General features: G+C 46.3%; 1 protein-coding gene across 1 annotated transcript; it reads right to left on the bottom strand.

The window, feature by feature from the left end:
- Nucleotides 1–20,885: 20,885 nt before the first annotated feature.
- LOC146174864 (uncharacterized) lies at nt 20,886–21,881 on the bottom strand. The gene has a single exon (XM_084583917.1). The coding sequence runs from the start codon at nt 21,879–21,881 to the stop codon at nt 20,886–20,888; it is 996 nt and encodes a 331-aa protein (XP_084440043.1).
- Between the last annotated feature and the right edge of the window lie 769 nt (nt 21,882–22,650).

Below are 22,650 nucleotides of genomic sequence, written 5' to 3' on the forward strand. Positions count from 1 at the left end.
GCATGTGTGCAATGCTGGCAGTCTCCGTTCGGCAGACTGCATTTGTCTGTCGGGTGGGTCTCTGGATACATTCTATGCATCAGCAACGGACTGGGCAGTGAGCCCCGTCTGTAGCTTTCTGAATAAAACTACTTGCTCTCGACTGAGCCCCGAGCAAGGGGGTGGAAGAGTTCTGCGAGCTAGGCGGAACACCTTGGTTATTTCGTTGTAGTCCGTCATTCGGTCTTTGGTGCTGAACCACAGCGGCCAGTCGACCGAGGCGCGGTCCGTTAGCGCGCGCGCCTCGGCGTGTGCCGTCTCGTCGTGGTTGGCGTTGCGGTCTGACGCCTCGCCCGCGTGCGCCGGGAACCACTTGATTCTCACTTGTCTGCTGCCATTGTCGTTTTTGGTTGCCTGCAGTATGCGCACAGCTTCTTTCGCTATCCTGCCTTTGGCGTAATTTCTCACCGCCTGCCTCGAGTCGCATAGCACTGTGTGGTAGTCGCGGTCGGCGATGGCCAGGGCGATGGCCACCTCCTCCGCTTGCTCTGCTTTGGTGCATCTCGTGCTGGCGGTCGTGCGGACGGTGCCAGTCGCGTCGACGACGACCGTCGTGAACCCGTGTATCTTGGCATACTCAGCCGCGTCAACGTAGCGTGCGTGTGTGTCGGCCGCGTGCTGGTCTATCAGCGCCTTGGCTCTCGCTGCTCTCCTCCCTTTGTTATACTCCGGGTGCATGTCCTTCGGTACCGAGTCCACTCTGATGTTGCGCCTGATCTCATCGGGTACGGAGAGCTGCGTCTGCTCCCTGCCTTGATATCCAATTCCCAGGATGCCCAGGAGTTACCGGCCGGCCTTCGTCGTAGACAGTCTTTCGAGCTGTGCGGCACGTTGGGCCTCTGCTATCTCCTCCAGCGTGTTGTGCACCCGTAGCTGCAGGAGGCGTTTGGTGCTCGTTGTTTCGAACAGTCCCAGTGCCGTCTTGTAGGCTGTGCGGATGAGTATATGTATCTTGTTTCTCTTGCTCTTGTTCCACTTGTGGTAGGCCGCTACGTACGCTACGTGACATGTGACGAACGAGTGGATCAGTCTGATCAGGCTCTCTTCCTTCATTCCACTTTTCTTGTTCGTGACTCGTTTGAGTAGTCTCGTGGCGTTCGCCGCTTTCGCAATGAGCCGGGTGACGGCCTCGCCGTTTCTGCCGTGCGTCTCGATCGCCATTCCCAACACTCTGATCTTGTTGACTCTTGGGATCGCGTTTCCCTCTCTGGTCTTGACTTTGATTGCCTCGTACTCTCTCGGGCTGCTCTTAGGTTTGCGGTGCTTGACGGGCGGGTAGACGAGGAGCTCCGACTTGCTCGGCGAGCATCTGAGCCCCGTTCCGTCGAGTTCGTCTTCGATCGCATCAACGGCCGCCTGTAGGGTGGATTCGATGTGGGCATCGCTGCCCCCTTCCACCCACAGCGCTTTGTCATCCGCGTATGTCGTATGTCGGACTTCTTTGATGTTCCTGAGCCTTTCGGCCACTCCTATCATCACGAGATTGAAAAGCACCGGCGAGATGACCGATCCCTGAGGTGTGCCTGTGCTTCCCAGCTTCTTCTCCTGTGCTTGGAGGTCCCCCGCTCTGAGCTCGGCCGTTCTGTCCGTGAGGAAGTCTTTGATGTAATTGTATGATCTCTCTCCCATGTTGAGTTTCGAGACTTGGGATAGGATCGCTGAGTGCTTCACCTTGTCGAAGGCGCTCTGTAGGTCGAGTCCCAGTACTGCTTTGTTGTCGCCAGTTTTTCCGTCGATGGCCTGGTGCTTGAGCTGTATCATGGCGTCTTGGGTACTTAGATGCTGCCTGAAGCCAATTATCGTTTCCGGGTAGAGATCTTCTTTCTCGAGGTATTCTTGCCACCTGTTGAGCAGGACGTGCTTTAACACCTTGCCCACGCAAGATGTGAGCGATATGGGTCGGAGGTTATCCGTGTCGGATGGCTTGCCCGGCTTGGGGATTAGGATGATCTTTGCCTTCTTCCACTGCGTCGGCAGCGTTCCCGTTTTCCAGCATTTGTTGTAATAACTCGTGAGGCTTTCTATGGATTTGTCGTCGAGGTTCTTAAGCGCCTTGATGGCGCGACAAGACATTTTTGAAAAGCACAAAACAACGTGGGTACAACTCTAACGTCTTTTTTTCTCACTGGCTTAATGCTGGAGTGTATAAAAACTCCAATCTGCTTCAACCGCGATGTCATATTATATTCTTGAGATTAAGTTCGAATCAAGCATTTTTTTAAGAGAAATGCGCAGTCCAGAAACTGCGCGTATAATCAGATTTGCCTTAGAACGAAGCCTTGATTAGATCCACGTTGTTATCTTCTTCGTTTGCATCACAGAGACGATTTCAAATCTCCGAGTCCTATTGCCTAGTTTACTCCTCGCAATACACGTGAGTATATTTTTTTCACTCATTTAGAACAGCAGAGATCTGCTTTGATCGTGTAATCAAAGCATGAGTCACCACTTCTCTGTATCTTTCGCTTAGAGCTACACACGGCGAGATTATGTAAAAACACTAATAACAAAAAAGTCGCTGGGAGGAAATTTTTTCCAAATATGCGCTTTGCATGTATTCAGAAAACTGCTAACGTAGATGCTTGGACTCCGTGCGGACAGCGAAATGGAAGTTGAAGGACGAAGATAGAAAACTTGGGGTAACTCTTGACATTAGTATATATATATATATATATATATATATATATATATATATATATATATATATATATATATATATATATATATATATATATATATATATATATATCCAGTATCCATGGTTGAGGGTGGCGCTGGTGAACACTCTCAAGGTTTGTATACAGACAACTTAAATACCCAAGCAAGTAGCAGGGGGGACAGCGGCCGATGTAGCTCAGCTGGAAGAGCACCGGACGCGATATTCGGAGGACGTGGGTTCGGTTCCCACCATCGGCACGTTGTTTTTTCTTCTACTTTATGTTTAATTATCTTTCCCCTAAACAGATGACATTACTAATTTCTGTGATTATCCCAGTACCCATTAAAAAAAAAGACAAAGAAAAAAGACAAAGTACCACCACCAACGCTCTCCTTGGCCGCGCTGACTGTTGGCTTCTTTCCTTCATATATATATATATGACCGTTTGAACGCTAACAATATATGGAAGAACACCAAAAAATTTACAAGTAGAGAAAAGGTGTTCTCCGATTTCCCATTTTAATCAACCGTGTAATACAAGGAAGTAAAAGCCGCTCTTCTCCACTGATTTTAGCTGAGGTACTCATTTCATGTTTGAACTAAGCTTTGCCGTGCTGAGCTATAGGTCCCGTGAACATTTATTAAATGGCGTTTCTCTCGATTCTGCTCAAAAGAAAAGCTTCTGAATTTGCCAGGACATTCATCCCAGACAAAAAAAAAAAGGGCTTTTGAGAAGACGGCGGCAGCGTAGAACATCAACGCTGAGTAGAAAACACTTAAATCTATAGGAGGAGGAGGGGGAGGAAGCGGGCTCATACTTCGCCTTAGGAATTTACGCAACATCGGCTTCAACACAGCGCCTTTTCATATCGTGATTTTTTAAATGGTATTTCTTTAAGTTGGGACATCTAGATTTGCAACGAACGGCTGATACGATAGGAGGTATTTCTGTAGCCTCTACGAATCACTACTAGAAAGCTTCCAACGCCGCTACAGGTAGACACTAAATGATGAACGAAATGGTATGACACCACCCTTAGCACTGCCGAAAGAACAGAACGATAACCTAAATTTTGTGGTATTGGTGAACATTGTCTTTTGCAGCGTTTATGGCAGCCATGATGCACAGCTGTAATGAAACGAGTCATTTCCGTCCCGAATGTATTTAGTAGTTACAAATTTACATGTACGATATTTTCCTGCATGTATCCGTCAAGTGAAGGATAGTTGTGTAGCAATCTTGTTTCCATGAACTGGGCGACTCCAATGGTTCATTAGTGGGTAGTTTATCTGTTTGCGTTTTCCCTATTCACTCACTTGTATTCGACCGCATCTCTCAGGTCAGTTTTCAACCTCTCTCTAACGCTTCCTGCCGCCTACTTTCATCACTGACGCGAGGTAGAGAGAAAGGCGAAGTACAATTGCAGTACCTTTAGAAAAACCCGCTAGTGGGAATACAGGGCAACCATAAATCAACATGTTATCTTACCGGTGTTTGTCAAAGACATTAAAAACTAGCTGTCATTTCTGAGCCATAATAATAGTAATAATTCCGGAGGCGGCAAGCTGACACACTGGCTCGATACTCACTCCGGTCTCAGGCTCATTTTCACTGGCCGATGTATTGGAAAGAATTAGCTTACCGCATCACTGTAGTAGACATGCCTGAAATCGTAAACTAGCGTAAAATGGGTTTGTGCTGCTGCCTCTCACTGAGCACAGCAGGATTATCTTCCCACATTCTTGTCGAAAAAGAGAAGGATGCTTGAAATCAGGTAAGCGACTGGAATTATTACAAAGCAGAAAATACAGGTGAATTCTGGTATTTTTCTATATATTGAAGGCTTGTATAGAAAAATGTAGCTTTATTTCCTAATATAGCCGTGCATTGCGCCACCACTTCCTATTGTTCTTTCTGAATTTTTGATGAAACAAACGTTCTAAACAATTTCTATACACTGTGAAAAGTGCATGGCTAGTGCAAGGAATGACACTGTATATTTTATCATTTATAATATAAGCTCCAACGTAACAGCCACTTACAGGTACCCACTTCACTCGAGAAGTTCCAGTCTTTCTTAGTCAAGGCTTCGGAAGTGCTACTCACAAACGTGTCTGCTCCTCGAAGGATATCAGATGCTGCATCAGTTTCACGCAACACCTGTTTTTCTGACGATACAGCACTACATACAATGCTCTCCAAATAGGTTATACAGACAGTGATCACTTTCGAAGAAAAGAAGCCTCCCAGCGAATTTCCGTGTTAAGACACACATCTCACATGAAGCAGGCTCGTGTGTGAACAGTGCTTCCTTGGCCTTGACCAAGTGGGAGGCAGGACGTTTAGCGCATGATTGCTTTCTGCAGGTGCCTAAGAATCAGTTTATTACCCTAGAGGTAGACATATTATTGGGTTTATTATGTTCTGGCTCTTATTTATTATTGCACTATTTCATATTTTATATCTCTGTGTGCATTTTTTAGAGTTTATGCTTTTCTGTTCTATTATTACCAAGATTTTTTTTGTGTGGTGCTTACGTTCCGTATTGAAGTAAAGAGGTAAGTCAACGGCTGTGTTTTCTCTAACTTGTTCTTAGTTTAATTGCGCTTTTACGTCACGCTAAAATATCGGACTGTGGATAGCCTCTATGTTGTTTTATATCGGCAGGCAGGTTTATGTACATGATTTTACAGTTTAAATCTATTGCAGCTCCTGCTATAAAATAATGCTGTGGTACGGGCGTGGAGAAATGCTGGTCGAGGCTTATATGTTTTGTAGTAAAAATAATTTGTTTTGGCTACATTTTTCCGCGGAGTATTCGATCGTAATTGTTGAGAAATCGAAGAAATTACTTCTTTTACCATGAGGCGAGACGAGCTGCCAATAAAATGTTTTTGTTCTAGTAGGTCGAAAAGTTTTTCATTGTTCCCGACGTTTATCCTGAATATCCTCAGTGTCATTGTAGTACAAATCAAGCCAGAATGCAACAATGGCTAATAATATTCAATGCGCTTTCCTGTTTTTGGCTCCATGATGAAAGGCGGCTAATATACATATCAGGTGTGGTGATCATAATGCACATTTTGGGGTTAGAAATTATGCTGGGCTCTGTGACGCCAGAATCATAACCATCGCACTCTGAATTGCTGGTTACGTTGTAAATTCAAATTCATTTATTTCAACCTTGCGTACGCATTCAGGTAGAGAAGCTGCAGAAAACGCTGTATAGGATAACTTGACGAAGTCGCAGCTCCCCTAGGCTTGGAAGCGGCTAAGAGGCGCAATAGTTAGCACATTCTGTTGCACACTGCTATATTAGCCTTAGCAGATAAACAAAAGTACATAATGATAAAATAATGTTTATTCGCTTCAGTGCTGTTAACAAAATTATAAAGACACACAACACTACAACATTAAACAGTTTCAGCGTAAACGGATATGATGATTTTTACTTTTGGTAGTAAATCACGCAAATGATGTTAGATGAGCTATAAATAGGAAGCAATTTTTACATTGACGTGTGTTTAAATACGAAGGAAGGATATAGTTTAAACGCTCTTTGCTTAAATTCAAATGAATCTGAAGTCCCGCATGTCTTGGGACGCAAAAGGATTTTCCAGTGCATAATTCGCTGATGTTTTTTAGGTTATTTAAGGCTTTAATTTGACTCTGAAGCGGTATTCGTACAAGTTATGTATATTAACGAGACCACGTCGAAGGAGTAAGTTTGTACTTAGTGCTTACCAGAGTACTTTTAATGTGTGACTCGGGATCTTTTGTTGTCGCTGTTGTTGCGCCGCATACTAATTGGCGACACTTTATGTGGAAAAAAAGAAGCACCAGTTTAGTGATTTTCACAGAATGGGTCTAAGCTGACGCACAATTCCAGTTACAGCTCTCTGCGGCGGTAACGCAATCAGCGCTGCGTCAGCCCGATGGGCGCAATAAAAGTTCCACTTAATCCAGCAGCCGCACTGGTTTCGAAAGTCGCTTTTCTCGCTCCAGTTATGACGCTTCAGGCTACCTGTGAGACTGCTAGCTTGGATTCCGCAAACTGGAACGACCCTCTTCTCTTAGGCAACAATCAACCTCTTGGCACAAAAGTGTCTTTTTCTTAAAAATACACAGCGCAACAAACATAGGACAAGCGAGTAGACGGGAACAGCGCTGTTCCCGTCTACTCGCTTGTCCTATGTTTGTTGCGCTGTGTATTTAAAAAAAAATGATGCACCAACTAGCTCAACTCACAGTGTCTGTTTCGCTGCAATCTGCAAATCTGAAGCAGAACAGCTTCTTCCGACTTCTGGAAGTTATGTCGATCATAACCTAGTCTAATTTTACCCAACCACTATTTGTATTGGCTTTAGGACATGATAGCACTTTCAACAACACACTTATATAGGTGGGCAAAGCCAGTGGGTCACTTTGCAGTTTTCTCACTTCGTTTCTTAGAATATAATGAAGACTGGCTTATTGCTTACTGTACGGAGATTTTGAATCGAAAGTATAAGAGTCTAGTTTAGAAGAAACCATGGAGTCGTCACGTTGGTGTGTAGAGTGTTTAGAGGAGATTCTTGTTGGTTTCATGGTTCATGACGCCACAAGTATACAATCTCGTGAGGATGTTTAAAATTCTCCACTAAACTCAGTGAACGTATCACGTTCAAAACGGACGGATAGGAAGAAAATGAATTTACATCACACACCAACGGTCACCCTTTGAATAAAATATCTACTTCCTAAAATAATTATTCCCTTGAGAGTAAAGTTCGCTTCCCAGTCCTGATTCGAACCGACAACCTCTAGCATGCGAACCGGACACGCTAGCTAGTATGACCTGCAAAGAACGCTTGTACGTTAGAATGGACGTAGGTAATATGCAGGCCGTTTGGTCATTTGCGTGCGGAACTGTTTGGCTGCTGCGATCTTTTCAGACCGGGCGCCCGTTGTATGACGCCATCATCACCTGTGGGGAACTGCGCCGCCCGTACCAAAGTGCCCTACAGTGGAATGCCGGCCGAGGATGCCGAGCCTGTTGCAGTCGGCGAGGCGTCCTCGAGCATGACTCTATCCGCCGTTCTATGGAATTGATTTGGAAGCTTGAGTAATCACTAAGAGCTTTTCTATGAGGCAGATTTAAAAAAGCGAAGTGCCCTCCTCGGCAGGAAGTGCGTGCGCCGTGTGGAAGGAACGACGTCGTTAAGCTGTTATGAAGACTAGGATCACACGACCTGTGCTGCATTTTAATTTTGTTTCCGTTGAAGGCGCAGAAGATCAATGCTGTCAGACCGCTGAAGCGATGACGTTTTAGTCGCGCTGGTTTTAATTGTCTCTGGTCCTTTATGAGGATAGGAAAATGCAATGTAACTGTATCTTTTGGTAGTGGTCTCGCATGGTTAAAGACGATATGCTAGCCGATGCTTTCCCACCTTTAGCCTTGCAACGAGAGTGGGAAAAGTAGAAATAAAGGGAGGGACAGAAATAACTCTTTGATTTAAAACACAAAGAAGACAATTAATTACTTGACTCGCAGAACATTTACTGTAACATGGCCCACTAAATTTTGACTTGATACTACCCAATTCATGAGCGGAATTGCCCGTTTTACCTTAAAATCATCATTACGTATACAACAACATAAGTACGTAACAGTTTTCCACATGAAGCGAGCATGCTGCATAAACAACAGAAAAATGTTTTCTACTCTAAGAAGTATTAACACTTCAAAATAGCGATCTGCTTGCCTTTGAAATAAAGAAAACGAAAATGCGGTAATGCTCGTTTTCACTAGACATTTTCTCGTACGTCTCCATATTGCGATTAGATCATACTTGTTACCGTGTAATATTTCTGCACTTGATGTTTTATTCAGTTAGAAGAGCATGTCAGCGACAAAGCTGGAGGAATGCGAAGTCTCAACGCAGAGTTCCAGCAGGTTGGCGTTGGTCGACGAATGACGAAAGGAAAAAATTACAAGTTCATGAAATAGAAAATGCTAGTGCCTCCTATCTGCTCTTTCTTTTTATTTATAGCGCAAATACGCTATAAATAAATATGTAAGAAATGATGAGGTGTACTAGCTTCATTATTGAAGAGCATGACAGGCTCGAACGACGATGGGGGCAGCATTTTCCTTGCTGGGGAGGGAAATTGGTCAGGCTGTATCTTTGGCTGCGGAATTTTTCCAATTGCCGACGAAATGGTTGCTACAGATGCGGCAGAGCGGCCTCAGCTCTCATACCGGCTCTCACGCCATCATCACTTCCGGGGATCCGAAGGCATTAACCACGCGCGCGGGGTCCTCAAATTTTTAAAACAATTGCAATGTTTTCACCGTGACACATTAATGAAACTACTGGCCACGTGTCTGTACCTTGAAAGTAAGCCTATCCAGGTCGCCTCTCCTTCATGCTTGAGCGGAAATCGTTGTGATGGAACAGATAAAATCAATCGACTTAGAAGCCACGTACACAAGGCTTTGGAGAGGCCGACGTGTTTACGTATATAGCTGCTAGAGTTGCGAAAATAAAAGACTTCGTTTCATTCAAAATATTCACGAATACTAAGACCTGAAAATTAACATCACCGAGGAAAACTGCACATAAACGACAGAATGCGCACTCTATGCTCCGGAGTCAGCTCCTGCATTCCTGTAACGAGATAAGCACCGGGAGGAGGCATCACACGTCCAGCTTCGTGGTCCCTATTGAGCATGCGTATAATTTGAGGGCCTGGAATCACTACATCATAATACCCATAATTCGGTATATGCTTAAGACAATTTGGTTTTAGGCGGAGTTTCATTATGAAGAATTGAGGGCAAAACAAGGTTCAGAAAGTTTCAAATAAGCATTGGTGACCCTTTTTACGTGGATAATGTTTCTTTGCACATGTGAGACGCTCTCTCTGAAATTTTCTCTTAGTGTGAAAAGGGCACACTACTCAAAAAACATTAAACTACTAAGTATAACAATAATTATAAGACAACTAAATTTTATGATGCCAATTATAGGCCGAAGAGATATTTGTCGTATTCAAGTGAAGAAAATATTTTCAGAAGGTCCAATACGATTGAGGTACAGTTTTACGATTGTGGTAGGGGTAACATGGCATCATAAAAAGATCCCTTTGTTGCAGCGAACAGAATTAGCTTCTCAATACCATTATATGTATCAGAAACACGATGATCAGAACACTGCTACGATTGTTTTGCTTTAAGAGGTAGTCTGCTTCTTTTTAAATGCTTTCAGCTCTACATGTCTCCTTTGTGTTTCATCAAGCGAGGAACTATATTCTTCCATAGCCTCGGACGGCCGGGCTCACAAAATTCCATCCTAGCTTTCCGCTGTTGTGAAAATGTGCACAGCACGCCTGGGAACAACACGCTTGATATGCTTCATCCATTCTTCCAGCACTTCACTGTTAACACAACGCGTAACGAGGACATAGTTTCGCTAGTTACTTAGCATTTTATGTCTGCGTGGACATGTAATATAATAGGGCATTGTACTAGACGCAGTGCAACAGTGGACAGGAAAAAAAGGGGGCGAGTAATGACGCTCCGAGCTGCCAACCCTCATTCGCTGATAAATCACTCAACGTTGGCGTTGCGTATGCCATGAAGGCTCTTTGTCCGCACCAGCGCTGATGAAACGTACCGTACTATTACCCACTTTGCGACGGCAGGCAATGTTTGTGGCGTATATTTTTCATGCCCGAGCGTTCACGATTAAGTTGAAAGAGTTCATTACAGTTCTCTTTGTTAGGCCTGTGAGCTCGGTGAGCTTATTTTTACAAGCCTATGAAAAGAGATGCATGTTGGGGCTGTTACGAAAACAAAATTGAAAATGCCTTACTCGTAGTCTATTCAGTAAACTATTGGCGGCACATGCTTGCCGGAAGAAAGGAATAAAGTGAAGCGGAAACGGATTAACTACATGCTTTCTTTCATTACTAGGTAAGTTATTGTTGTTTTTTTTACTTCCGAAACTCATAGTCTCTTGCAATATAAAATATCAATCTAGTGTTAGTGAGGTTTCCCATACTGACTTCTATTACGGAGTGCAGCTTTATGGGGCTTTTATTTATCAGCTTCCTCATTTAGTGAAGTTGCCAGGGATACATACCTCACCTCCACATAAAATTGCCAGTGGGTATGACCATCTTTCAAAAATCCCCTGAAGCTGGACGAGCGGGTTTGGGATACATTATTAGCGAATAGCTGAAAAGACATAAGTGTAAGGTTCTAAGCAACTACAGGTTGCGCTGTGTTTTACAGGATCTTACATTGTGGTATTTGATTGAAATAAAACGCTGCAATACAGTAAACCCGATCAATGCTTCATACCTGTTAAGGAGTCGTTCGTGAAGAAAACATATATTTTGCAAGAAAGCCCTATCGAATACTTTCGATTACCGTATACAGAAAGTATTTTACAAATTTTTATGACACGCTTTGTCATTACAATATGCATTCCTGAAATATTTAGAGCTCTTTCTGGTTATGTGGGTGGTCAATAGATCTCGCTTATTGCACTAACAGTACATATAATTTAGGGAATAGGCGAATGTATCGCATTATTAGCAAAATTGCTGCCGCTTCAGCTCATGCATTGTTTCACGTAAGAGACGCATAGAATTACACAAAAATGCAAATTTTCCGAATCGTGATTTAAACTGCAATATACATGAAGATTCTATCAACAAATCGGGCGGAATGCTGCGAGTATTCTGCGCACTGGCACACTTAGCTTCACAAGTGGAACCGTGAAATATTGTCTGATGTTTTGTGTAGCTGAAAAAAAAAACAACAACGCTCAGTTACCTTCATTTTCATGCAAACTGAAGCGTATGGTCTCAAATTTTAAAAGTAAGAAATGCTTACTCTATGGACTCCAACATACTAAATGTGTCGATGGGAAAACATGGATGTGCAATAAAGCTATCAAGCGCGCAATGCACGCAGGGGTAGGAAATTACGAACAATGTGTGTCTAAGTAACAAATACATCTTCTTTTGTCTACAGGACACTGCTTAGTAAGGCTCTAGGATTGTACTTGGCGAGCCTTATGCACTTTCCACTCTATGCCGCTAACTATCAGATAATATAAATAAGTGATGCGCAGCAGATAGAATATTCAGTGTACAGCGGCGTTTGGTTATCTTCGTTTATATGGTTTAAAACCTAAATTTATAACGTCTACATGAGACGCGGAACACTAGTCTCCCCACATTTTGACCACTCATAATTCTTTATCTTTCACAGACATCGCCCAGTACACGGGTGCCTTGCTTTTCGTTCCAAATAAGAAACGGCGACCACGGCCGCGGATTGAGCCGGCAAATGCGTGAGACAAACCGTCAATCAGTCAAGAAGGATCTGGGCCCGTGTTGCTCTCCCACCAGCTTTCACTAGGACGTGGTCCCACTTCCGACACTTATATCCTCGCCCGGGGTGCCCGATCTGTAAAAACGAAAATGTTGAAGCCAACATTCACCGCTTGTTGTTGGACTGCCCAGCACTGAAACCAACACAAATCCGGCACCTGACAATAGCTGGTATTTCAGCAAACAATCTTGCCTCATATATCGCTTGGACGCAGGTACTTAATCATCGCTCACTCCTGGACTTCGTAAAATCAGCCAACCTTTTTCCATTCATTTACTCATCATTCATCTCATACCCTGCTGATGCCCTGAGGTAATAAATGTCGATATAAAAAAAACTCTCAAGGTCCTCGTCCACTGAGCCAGCGCGGCTGGACAAAGCAAATATTGCCACGTGCCTAGCGCCGCGCGACAGCCGTGTTTGGTGCCGACGACGACGAAGCAGTGGTTGGCACGAGCGGCGCGCTGGGGCTGGACTCTGTGACTCTGTGTTCGCAACTACAAGCCGACCTTATTCTCGGGTCCTCGGTTACGTGTACTTTCACGGCTCCCTCTGACTTCAGTCGTGACACTGGTGGAGGTGCCATCGATGATCCCTTCTCCTGCGGACGACCCTACGCGGCCGCCTCTCGTGACCACTCCTGTTCATCGTACCAGCCGGCGGCTCCGAGGCTTGTCCCCCGAGGCCTTCCCTCTTGACGAAGAGACTCTGGCGGTGGCAACGACACCGCCCGCCCGTACCACTGTCCCTTCCACCGGGGCGGGGCAAATCCGATCTGGCGACCTGCACGCGGTCCCCCCCCCCCCCCCCCGCCAGCTGGATGGGCCAGTGCGGTTAAGGCTGCTAGGCTTTGTCCAGTTGCAACGGCCAGCGGTCAGTATAGGTGCAGCCGGAACCCATACTGAGGGGTTGCGAATTCCCGGGGAGGTTGTCAGCTTACTCCCTGCGGCATTGTGAGCGTGCCGCGCCCACGTAGCCCGATGCCTAACACGGGGGCAAGTCTGAAGGGGTTCGGACTGGGCATGTGGATTCCGGTTTAAAGCAGAACAAAATTCTCAATGTACGGGGCGGTCGGTAGGCCGAGGGAAAGCCCCACCCGCCGCCTAGGGAACGGCGGCGTAGCTGCAGAGCACTAAAGGAAATGCAGTTAGCTGACTCCGTACGTTGGATCAAAATTACCCCTCGGTGCGAGAGAGCGCATCTCCCACCCGCAGACACGTTGGTTTCCGCTGCCAGGGGGAGCGGGTCCTCGCGGGGCCGCGGCTGGGGCGAACCAAGTCCAGGTTCTGGGGAACTTGCCTTTAGGCTCGAAAAGGCGAAAAAGACGGTGTCAAAGTAGCCTACATGGTTTCGAGTAAGCCAGAAACTTGGGAAAAGAGGGTGGTCGCACAATGTGCTAAAGCACATGTGTCCCTCACTGTCAGTATCTTCAATGAACACGCAGAACTACTCAGGGGTGTCAGACCCCGCAATGATATGAGTCAGTTGGCTGGCCGAGGGAAAGCCCAGCCGGCTGTTAAGGGAACAATGGCTCAGCCGCGTAGTACGAGAGGAACCGCGGCTGGCTGGTTCATATGCTTGCATTCAAGGGGAAGTAAAGACCCCTTGCGAGGAACCGAGTCGGTACGACTGACCGAGGGAAAGCTCAGCCGGCCATCAAGGGAACAATGGCGCTGCTCGCGTAGTACGAGAGGAACCGCGGCTCGCTGACTTGGACCTCCTCCAGGGGGCAACGCCCCGCAGAACCGAGGTTAGTAGGCGGGCCATGGATAAGCCCAGCCGGCCACCTAAAGGTGGCTTTGCCCGCGTAGTACGCAAGGAACCGCGGCGTGCTAACCGCGGAAGAAGCGGGAGTTCGAGACCCTTGGTCCTGGGCGGTAGTGCTGGCCGAGGGAAAGCCCAGCCCGCTGCCAAGGGCCCGGTGGCGCTGCTCGCGAAGTACTAAGGGAACCGCGGCTCGCTGACTCAGGGCCAAAAAGGGGAGTAGCGATCCCTAAGTGCCGTACCTCTGTAGGTGCGTGCACGAGTATCTTTGCGGACATAATCAGACGGTGAACCTGGCTTGGTTAACCAGAAATTAGCCGTCAAACATAATATGTTGGAGAGAAAACGGTGAATGGAGGGTTGTCTACAACAGGTGACTCTGGGCACCTCTCTTAGTACCTTGGAGTAGGGCTGAAAGAATCTTAGTACGGCGAAATGCGCCCCTTCAGTAGCCCAAGTACAGTCGGGGCGAGGGAGCCTGACTTGGGGGACGGGGAACCCCAATGTGGCCCAGCAGCCTGTCTCATGTGGCGGAGACCCGGCGAAAGTGATGTGGATGTGAATGCGCTTGAAGGCCGAGGGCCGTGCATTGGCTAAAGCGAGTGCTCGCCCTCAACTGAGGCCAAGGAATTGGAGCTCGAATAGAATCAGGATCATTTGAGAAATCCCTAAGCTGCCCCGATCCCTCCTAGTCCCATAACCCTTTCTCTATACTATCCCATTTCCCTTTCCCTTGTCCCATCCCTTCCCTCTACTTCCCAGGGAAGCTCACGGGGGATCTCCCCGGGCCCGCTCCCGGCTGTGGGCCGCTGCGTAGAGATTCCCGCATTTTTTTGGAACCTTCGGGTTCTTTCGCCTACGGGTGCAACCACAGACCAAGCTTGTCCTTCGGGACCAATTCTTTTATATTCGATTGGATTGAGCCTGTTATACCTAGTGGCACGGGCAGAGGCATATTATTTTATTCTCTTTTTGGTTGCCTCACCATATTATATGTCCCTTCCACCCCTTCGTCCTGTCTCATCCTTCAGACCCCACGTACCCCTAAACCATTTCACGGTGAGCAGTTTGAAGACGCCGAGGACTGGCTAGCTCACTATGAAATGGTCGCGACGTTTAACGGCTGGGACGACGCTGCGAAAATTCGGAACGTCTACTTCAGCCTTGAAGACGCTGCTCGGACATGGTTCGAGAACCGCGAGGCCACATTCTCTACGTGGCCGGCCTTCCGAAGCCAGCTCCTCGGTACGTACGCCAACAGTGACCGCCGAGAGAATGCCGAGCGTGCCCTGACCTCTCGAGTTCAGCGTCAGAACGAGGGGGTCGCAATGTACGTTGAAGACGTCATGCGCCTTTGCCATCGCGCCGACCCGTCCATGAGTGAGGAGAAGAAGGTGCGGCACCTGATGCACGGCGTCAAAGACCAGCGTTTTTCCGGCCTCGAGCGGAACCCGCACACCACCGTCACGGCGTTTCTGGCTGAAGCTGGGATAATGGAGAAATCACTACAGCAGCGATGCAGCCAGTACGCTCGGACGCTGAATACCATCTCCACACTACCGCCGTCTGACAGAACCGACTACAATCCCGGAGCAGATATGAGCTCCCTTCGCGACCTCATTCGCACCGTGGTTCGCGAGGAGCTCCAGCAACTTCATGGATCATTTACGCTTGGCGCGGCTTCCCTGGCCAGCATCATCCGTGAGGAGGTCCAGAATGCACTCACGCCACCGACAAGTACAGTCGTTCCACCACCATCCCCGGGCCCCACCCAGCGGATGACTTATGCTGATGTCACACGCCGCCCAGCTCTGCTACCTACCGCTTCGCCTTACACGCCACCTCAGGTCGCTGTGCACGCTGCGGAACCGCTGCCCCTTTGGGCAGATCGGCGCCAGGCGCCCCGGAAGACTGATCTCTGGCGCGCTCCAGATAACCGCCCTCTTTGCTACCACTGTGGCGAGGCAGGCCACCTCTACCGACAGTGCCCTTATCGTCAGAAGGGCCTTAGAGGATTTTCCCCCGACAGCCCTCGTCCACGGCCTGGTCAGCGGCCTCAGGACATCGCCGAGTACGTCACCCGCCAGTGTAGTCTGCCACATTCCGTCGCTCTTCGCCCTCTGGGCCACGGTATACCGCTGGGCGCCATGGTTCCTCGAGCACTCATCGGGAAAACTAGCTCCGGCGACCTTTGGGGGCGAGGCCGCCGCACACCGATTCGCCGTAAAGCTTCCACCGCCGCACCGCTCATTTCGCCCCGACGTCGAACGCCGAATTCCTGTCCAGTTTTTGCCGCACAGACCAGATCGCCCCGACGTCGTCCGCATCGCCGACTAATTATCACCGCCGTGTCGCTTAAATCGCCCCGACGCAGACCACAAAACTGCCGCCCAGCTTCCGTCGCCGCCTCGCTCGCCTTCACTCCGACCTGCCGTCGACATTGAATTGTCTCGACGCCGACCACCCAACCGCCGTCCAGCTGCCGCCGCCACACCGCTCACTTCACTCCGAACCGACGTCGACAGGCCCTGATCTTGGCCGGGTCTTCCTGGACATCCCTATTATCGTCGACACAAAGGAGGTCAGTGCTTTAGTTGATACGAGAGCCGATTATTCTATCCTTAGCGGGCGGCTTACAAGGACACTGAAAAAGGTGACGACGCCATGGAACGGACCAGACATACGTACGGCAGGCGGACATGTGGTTGCACCACTGGGTATGTGTACAGCCCGGGTTACGGTGCGAGGCTGCACATTTGTTGCGACTTTTCTTGTTCTACGCTAATGCTCCCCTGATGTTATTCTTGGCATCGACTTCCTTCGTGAGCACGGTGCCACTATAGATCTACCGAACCGCTTGGTGACGTTTTCCGCCAAACTGGCCACTGAAAAGCATGAGTACCGCGGGTCCCACTCCACGCTGCGAGTCGCCGATGATAGCCTCACAGTGCCACCACGCGCCAGAATCATTTCATTTCATTTCATTTATTAATACTGTCAGCCACCATAAGGGGCTGTAACAGGAGTGGAAAATACAAAACAAAAAATGAGGAATATAGAAGACGGTGAAAATCAATAGTCAATCAAAAATTGTCTCTGAATACACACACAAACAAAACAAAAATGAATTACACAGAAATCAGAACAACAGCCATACTACACAACAGCAATAGAACCTCATCACCCTGTGGTAGTACCATAGATGAAATTTTCTAAATGGCGTACAAATTCAGATAATGATGATGATCGAACAGCAGAATCTGGAAGAGAGTTCCAGTCCTTACAAGTTCGCGGGTAATAACTAAACTTGAAGCAATTATTTTTTATAGCCGGCAATGGAATGAACCTACTATGACGATGCCTTGATGTCTCATTAGTTTTGATCTCAAAGTAGTCTGACATTAATTTTTAGATAATTATTGATAATGAGGTAAAGAGTTTTTAGTCTTTCATACCTGGTTCTGCTTTCTAACATTGGTAGTTGGGCTTGTTGGCAGAGGTCTGTTGAAGAATGGTTACGGCGGTATTTATTATATACAGGGTGTTTCATCTAAGATTTTACCTAATTTTTAAAAATAGGAAAATTAAGTTTTATTGTCGATTCTTTTTTTAGCTGTTGTATTAAGAGTAGAGAAAAATCAGTAGCTTAAAGGGTACTAACTAGCTTAAAATTTAACTAAGATTAAGTAATTAACTTTTTCTTTATACCAGCTAGAAGCTACTTTTAAATTGCAACAGTGAGCTACCGGTGTGAGAATTCCAAATGGTATTTTAAACGACAAGAAACGTGCATGTCTTAAGGACTGCAGCACTGGCAATTCTGGTCACTTTCGACGCACGAAAACGAAACCTAGCAGACGAAGCGCGGAATTGTACGCGCCCACGAGTGACGCAGTCGTGACGTCGCCGGGCGAATCAAGACGTCTGAAGGCGGCTGCTGCCGCTCGTGAAATACTCGTCTGGCGCTGCGTCATCACATCCAGTGGTGCGATATCTGTGCATGTACTGCTTTTCTTTTTATTTCACCCTCTGGGAGCCAAAGCTTGTAGTCAAGAGGGAGGGCTGATTTGCCCATACCATCAGCGCTACGCCCGCACCATGATAAGCTTCGCCCGCAATGCGTTGGTGATATCTCAAGATCCTACCAGACCATGACGCTGCTTCAGGCGCGTATTTCGCGGGCGGCAGCGGCCGCCTCCAGACGGCTGGTTTCTCTCGGTGACGTCACGGCTGCGTCACTCATGGGCGTGCATAAGTGCGCGCCTCGACTGCTAGGTTTCGTTTTCGTGCGTCGAAAGCGGCCAGAATTTCCAGTGCTGCAGTCCTTAAGAAATGCGCGTTTCTTGTCGTTTAAAATGCTATTTGGCGTTCTCACACCGGTAGCTCACTGTTGCAATTTGAAAGCAGCTCCTAGCTGGTATAAATAAAAAGTTAATTAGGTAATCTTAGTTAATTATTAAGCTAATTAGTACCCTTTAAGGCTCCTGAATTTTCTCTACTCTTAATACAACAGCGAAAAGAAGAACCGACAATAAAACTTAATTTTTCTATTTTTAAAAAATAGGTAAAATCTTAGATGAAACACCCTGTATAAACCTTGCAGCGAGCCGCTGAATCCTATCTAGCTTGTGAATGTTAGTTGCTGTGTGAGGATCCCATACTACTTTGGCATATTCAATAATTTGCCTGACTAGGGTTTTGTAAGCCAGGCACTTTACATCCGGGGTAGCACTGTGCATTGTGCGCCGCAGGTACCAGAGTGTATTAAAAACTTTGGAGGTGACATTTTCAATGTGGGTATTCCATCGTAGGTCTGATGTAAAAGTTAAGCCTAGGTATTTATACTGATCAACTCTTACGAGCATGTAACCATTTATTTGATAATTGAAATTATGAACATTCTTTTTCCTAGTTACGGACATGAACACAGACTTTTTAAAGTTTAACTCCATCGGCCAGTCGTTACACCAATTGACTATTCTTTGTAGGTTTAAATTTAATTTAATCTGACCATCAATCGTATTTACGCTACTGTACAACACGCAGTCGTCAGCAAACAGTATTATTGGAACATCAATGCTACTTTGCAAATCATTAATAAAGATGAGAAAGAGGAGTGGGCCTAAAACGGTACCCTGCGGCACACCAGAAGCAACAGGAAGAGTGCTAGATTCACAACCTCTAACAAATACATACTGTTCACGAGAGGATATATACGCAGAAAACCACTGTGTGAGTGTTTGATTTTTAAAGACCGCATTAACCTTATATAACAATTTTTGGTGTGAAACTTTATCAAATGCTTTCGCAAAGTCAAGGTATATAATGTCTGTTTGACCACGTGAATTTATTGCTACTGCGAGGTCATGAACTATTTATATTAGTTGGGTAGTTGTGGACAGTCCCTTTCGGAAGCCATGCTGGCGATAATACAGGATATCGTGCTGGTCGAGGTAGTTGAGCAGGTGTTTAGATATGATATGTTCAAGCAACTTCGAAACTGTACTAGTGAGCGAGATTGGGCGATAATTGCTAACAGAATTATCTCCGCTTTTCTGGACTGGTATAACTTTTGCTCGCTTCCAGTCAGTTGGGAAGCATCCGCTAGTAAAAGAAGACTGAAATATTTTGGTCAAGTATTTAGATACCCATTCAGCGTACCTATATAAAATTTCGTTAGGGATACGATCTGGACCTTGGCTTTTCTTGATGTCAATGTGTAATAGCAGATTTAGAACACCTTGCTCATCAATTTGTAAGTCAGTAATAGGAGGCCTTTCAGTTTCAGCATTAAAAGGAGGCAGTACTCCATTATCACGTATGTAAATAGATGAAAAATATAAATTAAAATCTTCGGCACGTTTATGGGCGTTCTCCTCGGTCTCAGCATGATGCAGAACCTTTGACGGATTTATATAGCGCCAAAATTTACCAGGTGACTCGCGAAGAAAATTCGTGAGCGTCACATTATAGAATCTGTCTTTTGATTCCTTAAGAAGCCTCTTTAAATCCTGGCTCATGCGGCGAGTACAAAGTTTATTTCAGGGTTTGGGTTGTGTGAGGAAGCCTTACGTTTACGTTTAATTCTTCGTTTGAGATGAAGAATGTCTCTAGTTATCCAGGGACTCGTTTTATTGGTGCTCTTAAATTTCTTAGGAACAAACTGATTAAGGCACCGCTCTGCTAATTCCGAAAAGAATTCCCATAGTTTGTCAGTACTAGCATCAGAGTCATACAGCTGCACAAAATCTTCATATGAATAATCGAGGCAGTCAATCACAGCAGCATCATCAGCGTCTTGAAAATTAAAGAAATGTTTTTTGGGTAAAGTACCTGTGGAATCTGGTGATGCCTTTAATTATAATAATTGCATCCTATGATCGGACAAGCCATCCAAGATCTCACATTCACAGAAAGAGGTTTGTATACGTTCGGAAACAAAAATCAAATCCAGTATAGATGATGATGTAGTACATATCCTTGTGCAATCAGATACAACTTGAACTAAATTATGACAAAAAGCCAGATCAAGTAACTGCAAACAACTAAGCACTTCTCGTGTTCCAGGTAATTCCGAACACCAGTCAATGCCGGGTAGGTTGAAATCTCCCAATGATAGCATCCTACTATCGTGAGGCAGGTAGGAGTCCATAAATGTTCGCAGATTTACCAAAACGTCTACCGGGGCATTTGGGGCCCTGTAAACACCCGCGATGAAGACTGTTTGTTTATCTAGTTTTATTTTGACCCATAGCGCTTCTACACCATTAACATCTGGAAGTACAGAAAAAGCTATGTTGTCCTTGATAATTAATGCAACTCCCCCACCTCTGTCTTCTCGGTCCTTTCTCACTATTTTATAGCTAGGAGGAGCAACTTCAATGTCGAGTATATCCCTATGCAGCCATGTTTCGGTGACTACTACTATGTCTGGTTCATATTCTATGATTATGCTTTCTAATTCGACAATTTTATTTAATATGCTTCTGGCATTAACATTTATGACTGAACGGTTTTCATCCTGTGTTCCTGCGTCAATCGCTACTCCCAGAAGAGGTATGCCATTTGTACCTTTGTTTCGTAGTTTCGTCCCAGGCGTAGAGGATATTGTTCACCTTCATCTTATCGAATACCATCTTAACCTTGGCCCCATTTTTCCTTTCGTCTACAGTGGAATTCCAGAGGTTCTTCCGTATATCATGCACTCTTTTAGAATAGTCCTCTGAAATGCTTATTTGCCCTCCTTTAAGCTTGTAGCAATTATTCATAATCTTAGTTTTTTCCCTGAAATCACCAATCCTAAGGATAACTGGGCGATGCTTTCCCGGAGAAAACTTACCAAGACGGTGTATTCTCTCAATGGTACTTAGCTTCTCTCCGAGGTTTACCTCAAAAACTTCGTCGTTTACTTTTCTCAGCAATGTTTCTTCGTTTTCATTTTCTTCTTCCAGCATACCTCTTACAATCAGGTTGTTCCGCCGGGACTGATTTTCCAGGCCATCAAGTTGTTTAGCTAGTGCAGCGATTTCCGTCTGGCAATCACTCACAGTAGTCTCAATATTAGATAGCCTTATTTGGGATTCCTCTAGGACCACGAGCTTCGCTTCGATCGAATCGAGTCTTGTTTGCATTTTCACAATACCTACCTCAGACGATGTTTGTTTTTCTTGAATAATAGTAACTGTGGCCAATATTTCCTTTTGAGTTTTGAGAATTTCATTTAGGATAGTTTCTGAAACAGGCCCAGGGTTTTCCTCTGCATCCCCTGAAAGCTTCAGCAGCATGCATACCAATGAAAGACAGTGGTTGACACAATCAAGCAGTACTTGTGGACATGGCAGCACAACTCGACAGAGGTGATCGCTACGAAAAACGTATCTTTTTGCACTAACCTGCACAAAGAAAGGTACTTGAAGCGACACCATCATGGCAGTGCTGCTGTGTCCACTGGCGAACGCTGGTCGTGGCAGCAGATTTATAGCCGGCAGACTCCGTGACGTATGTTGGTGGTGTGACGCCACTGTGCTCATCGAAGGTGCGCTGTGAACGCCCTCCACGAGGCGATGATCGTCCATACTTGGTGCACGGCGAGAGGTATCGGCGATAAATCCAGGAAGCCGCCACAGCGTTTCGCCGATCGCAGCTGGGGAACAAGATTGCTGCTGTCCGGCGGCCCCTACAACTGTCGGTGTGTCGGAGAATAGTTACTTGTGACGAGCCACATCACGGCCTCCGGGTTGTTGAGCCTAATGTCTCCCTCTCACTCGCCTTGGGAGTTTCTGTGGCAAGAGGTCTTTGTTTCCTTCGTGGCAGAGAGACGGAGTTGCTTGTCACCAATTTCTCCAATGAACATCTACATTTGTTCCGTGGCACAGTCATTGCTTACGTCGCCGAATGTTTTGCTTCAGAGGAAGCTACGCCTAGCACTGAACCGGATGACGCCGTACACACTGTCGACATCAATTCTATCCTTTCCTCCGTTGAAAAGAGGCAACTTCGAGATCTATTGCTGGAGTTTCGTGTGTGCTTCACGTCTTCATCTAAAGTGCAGCAAACGTCGGTCATTAAACACCGGATTATCACGCATAAAGGTACTCGACCCATCCATCAGCAGCCCTATCGTGTGTCTCCTCGGGAGAGAGACGCTATCCAACAGCAAGTCAAGGAGATGCTCGCCGATGGCGTCATTCAACCTTCAAGCAGCCCATGGTCGTCGCCTGTAGTCCTCGTTAAAAAGAAAGACGGAACACTTCGTTTCTGCGTTGACTATCGGAAACTTAACAGTATGACAAAGAAGGA

Source organism: Amblyomma maculatum, chromosome 11 (assembly GCF_055883805.1).
Source record: "Amblyomma maculatum isolate TAMU_Amacu chromosome 11, ASM5588380v1, whole genome shotgun sequence".
Classification (NCBI taxonomy): Eukaryota; Metazoa; Arthropoda; class Arachnida; order Ixodida; family Ixodidae; genus Amblyomma; species Amblyomma maculatum.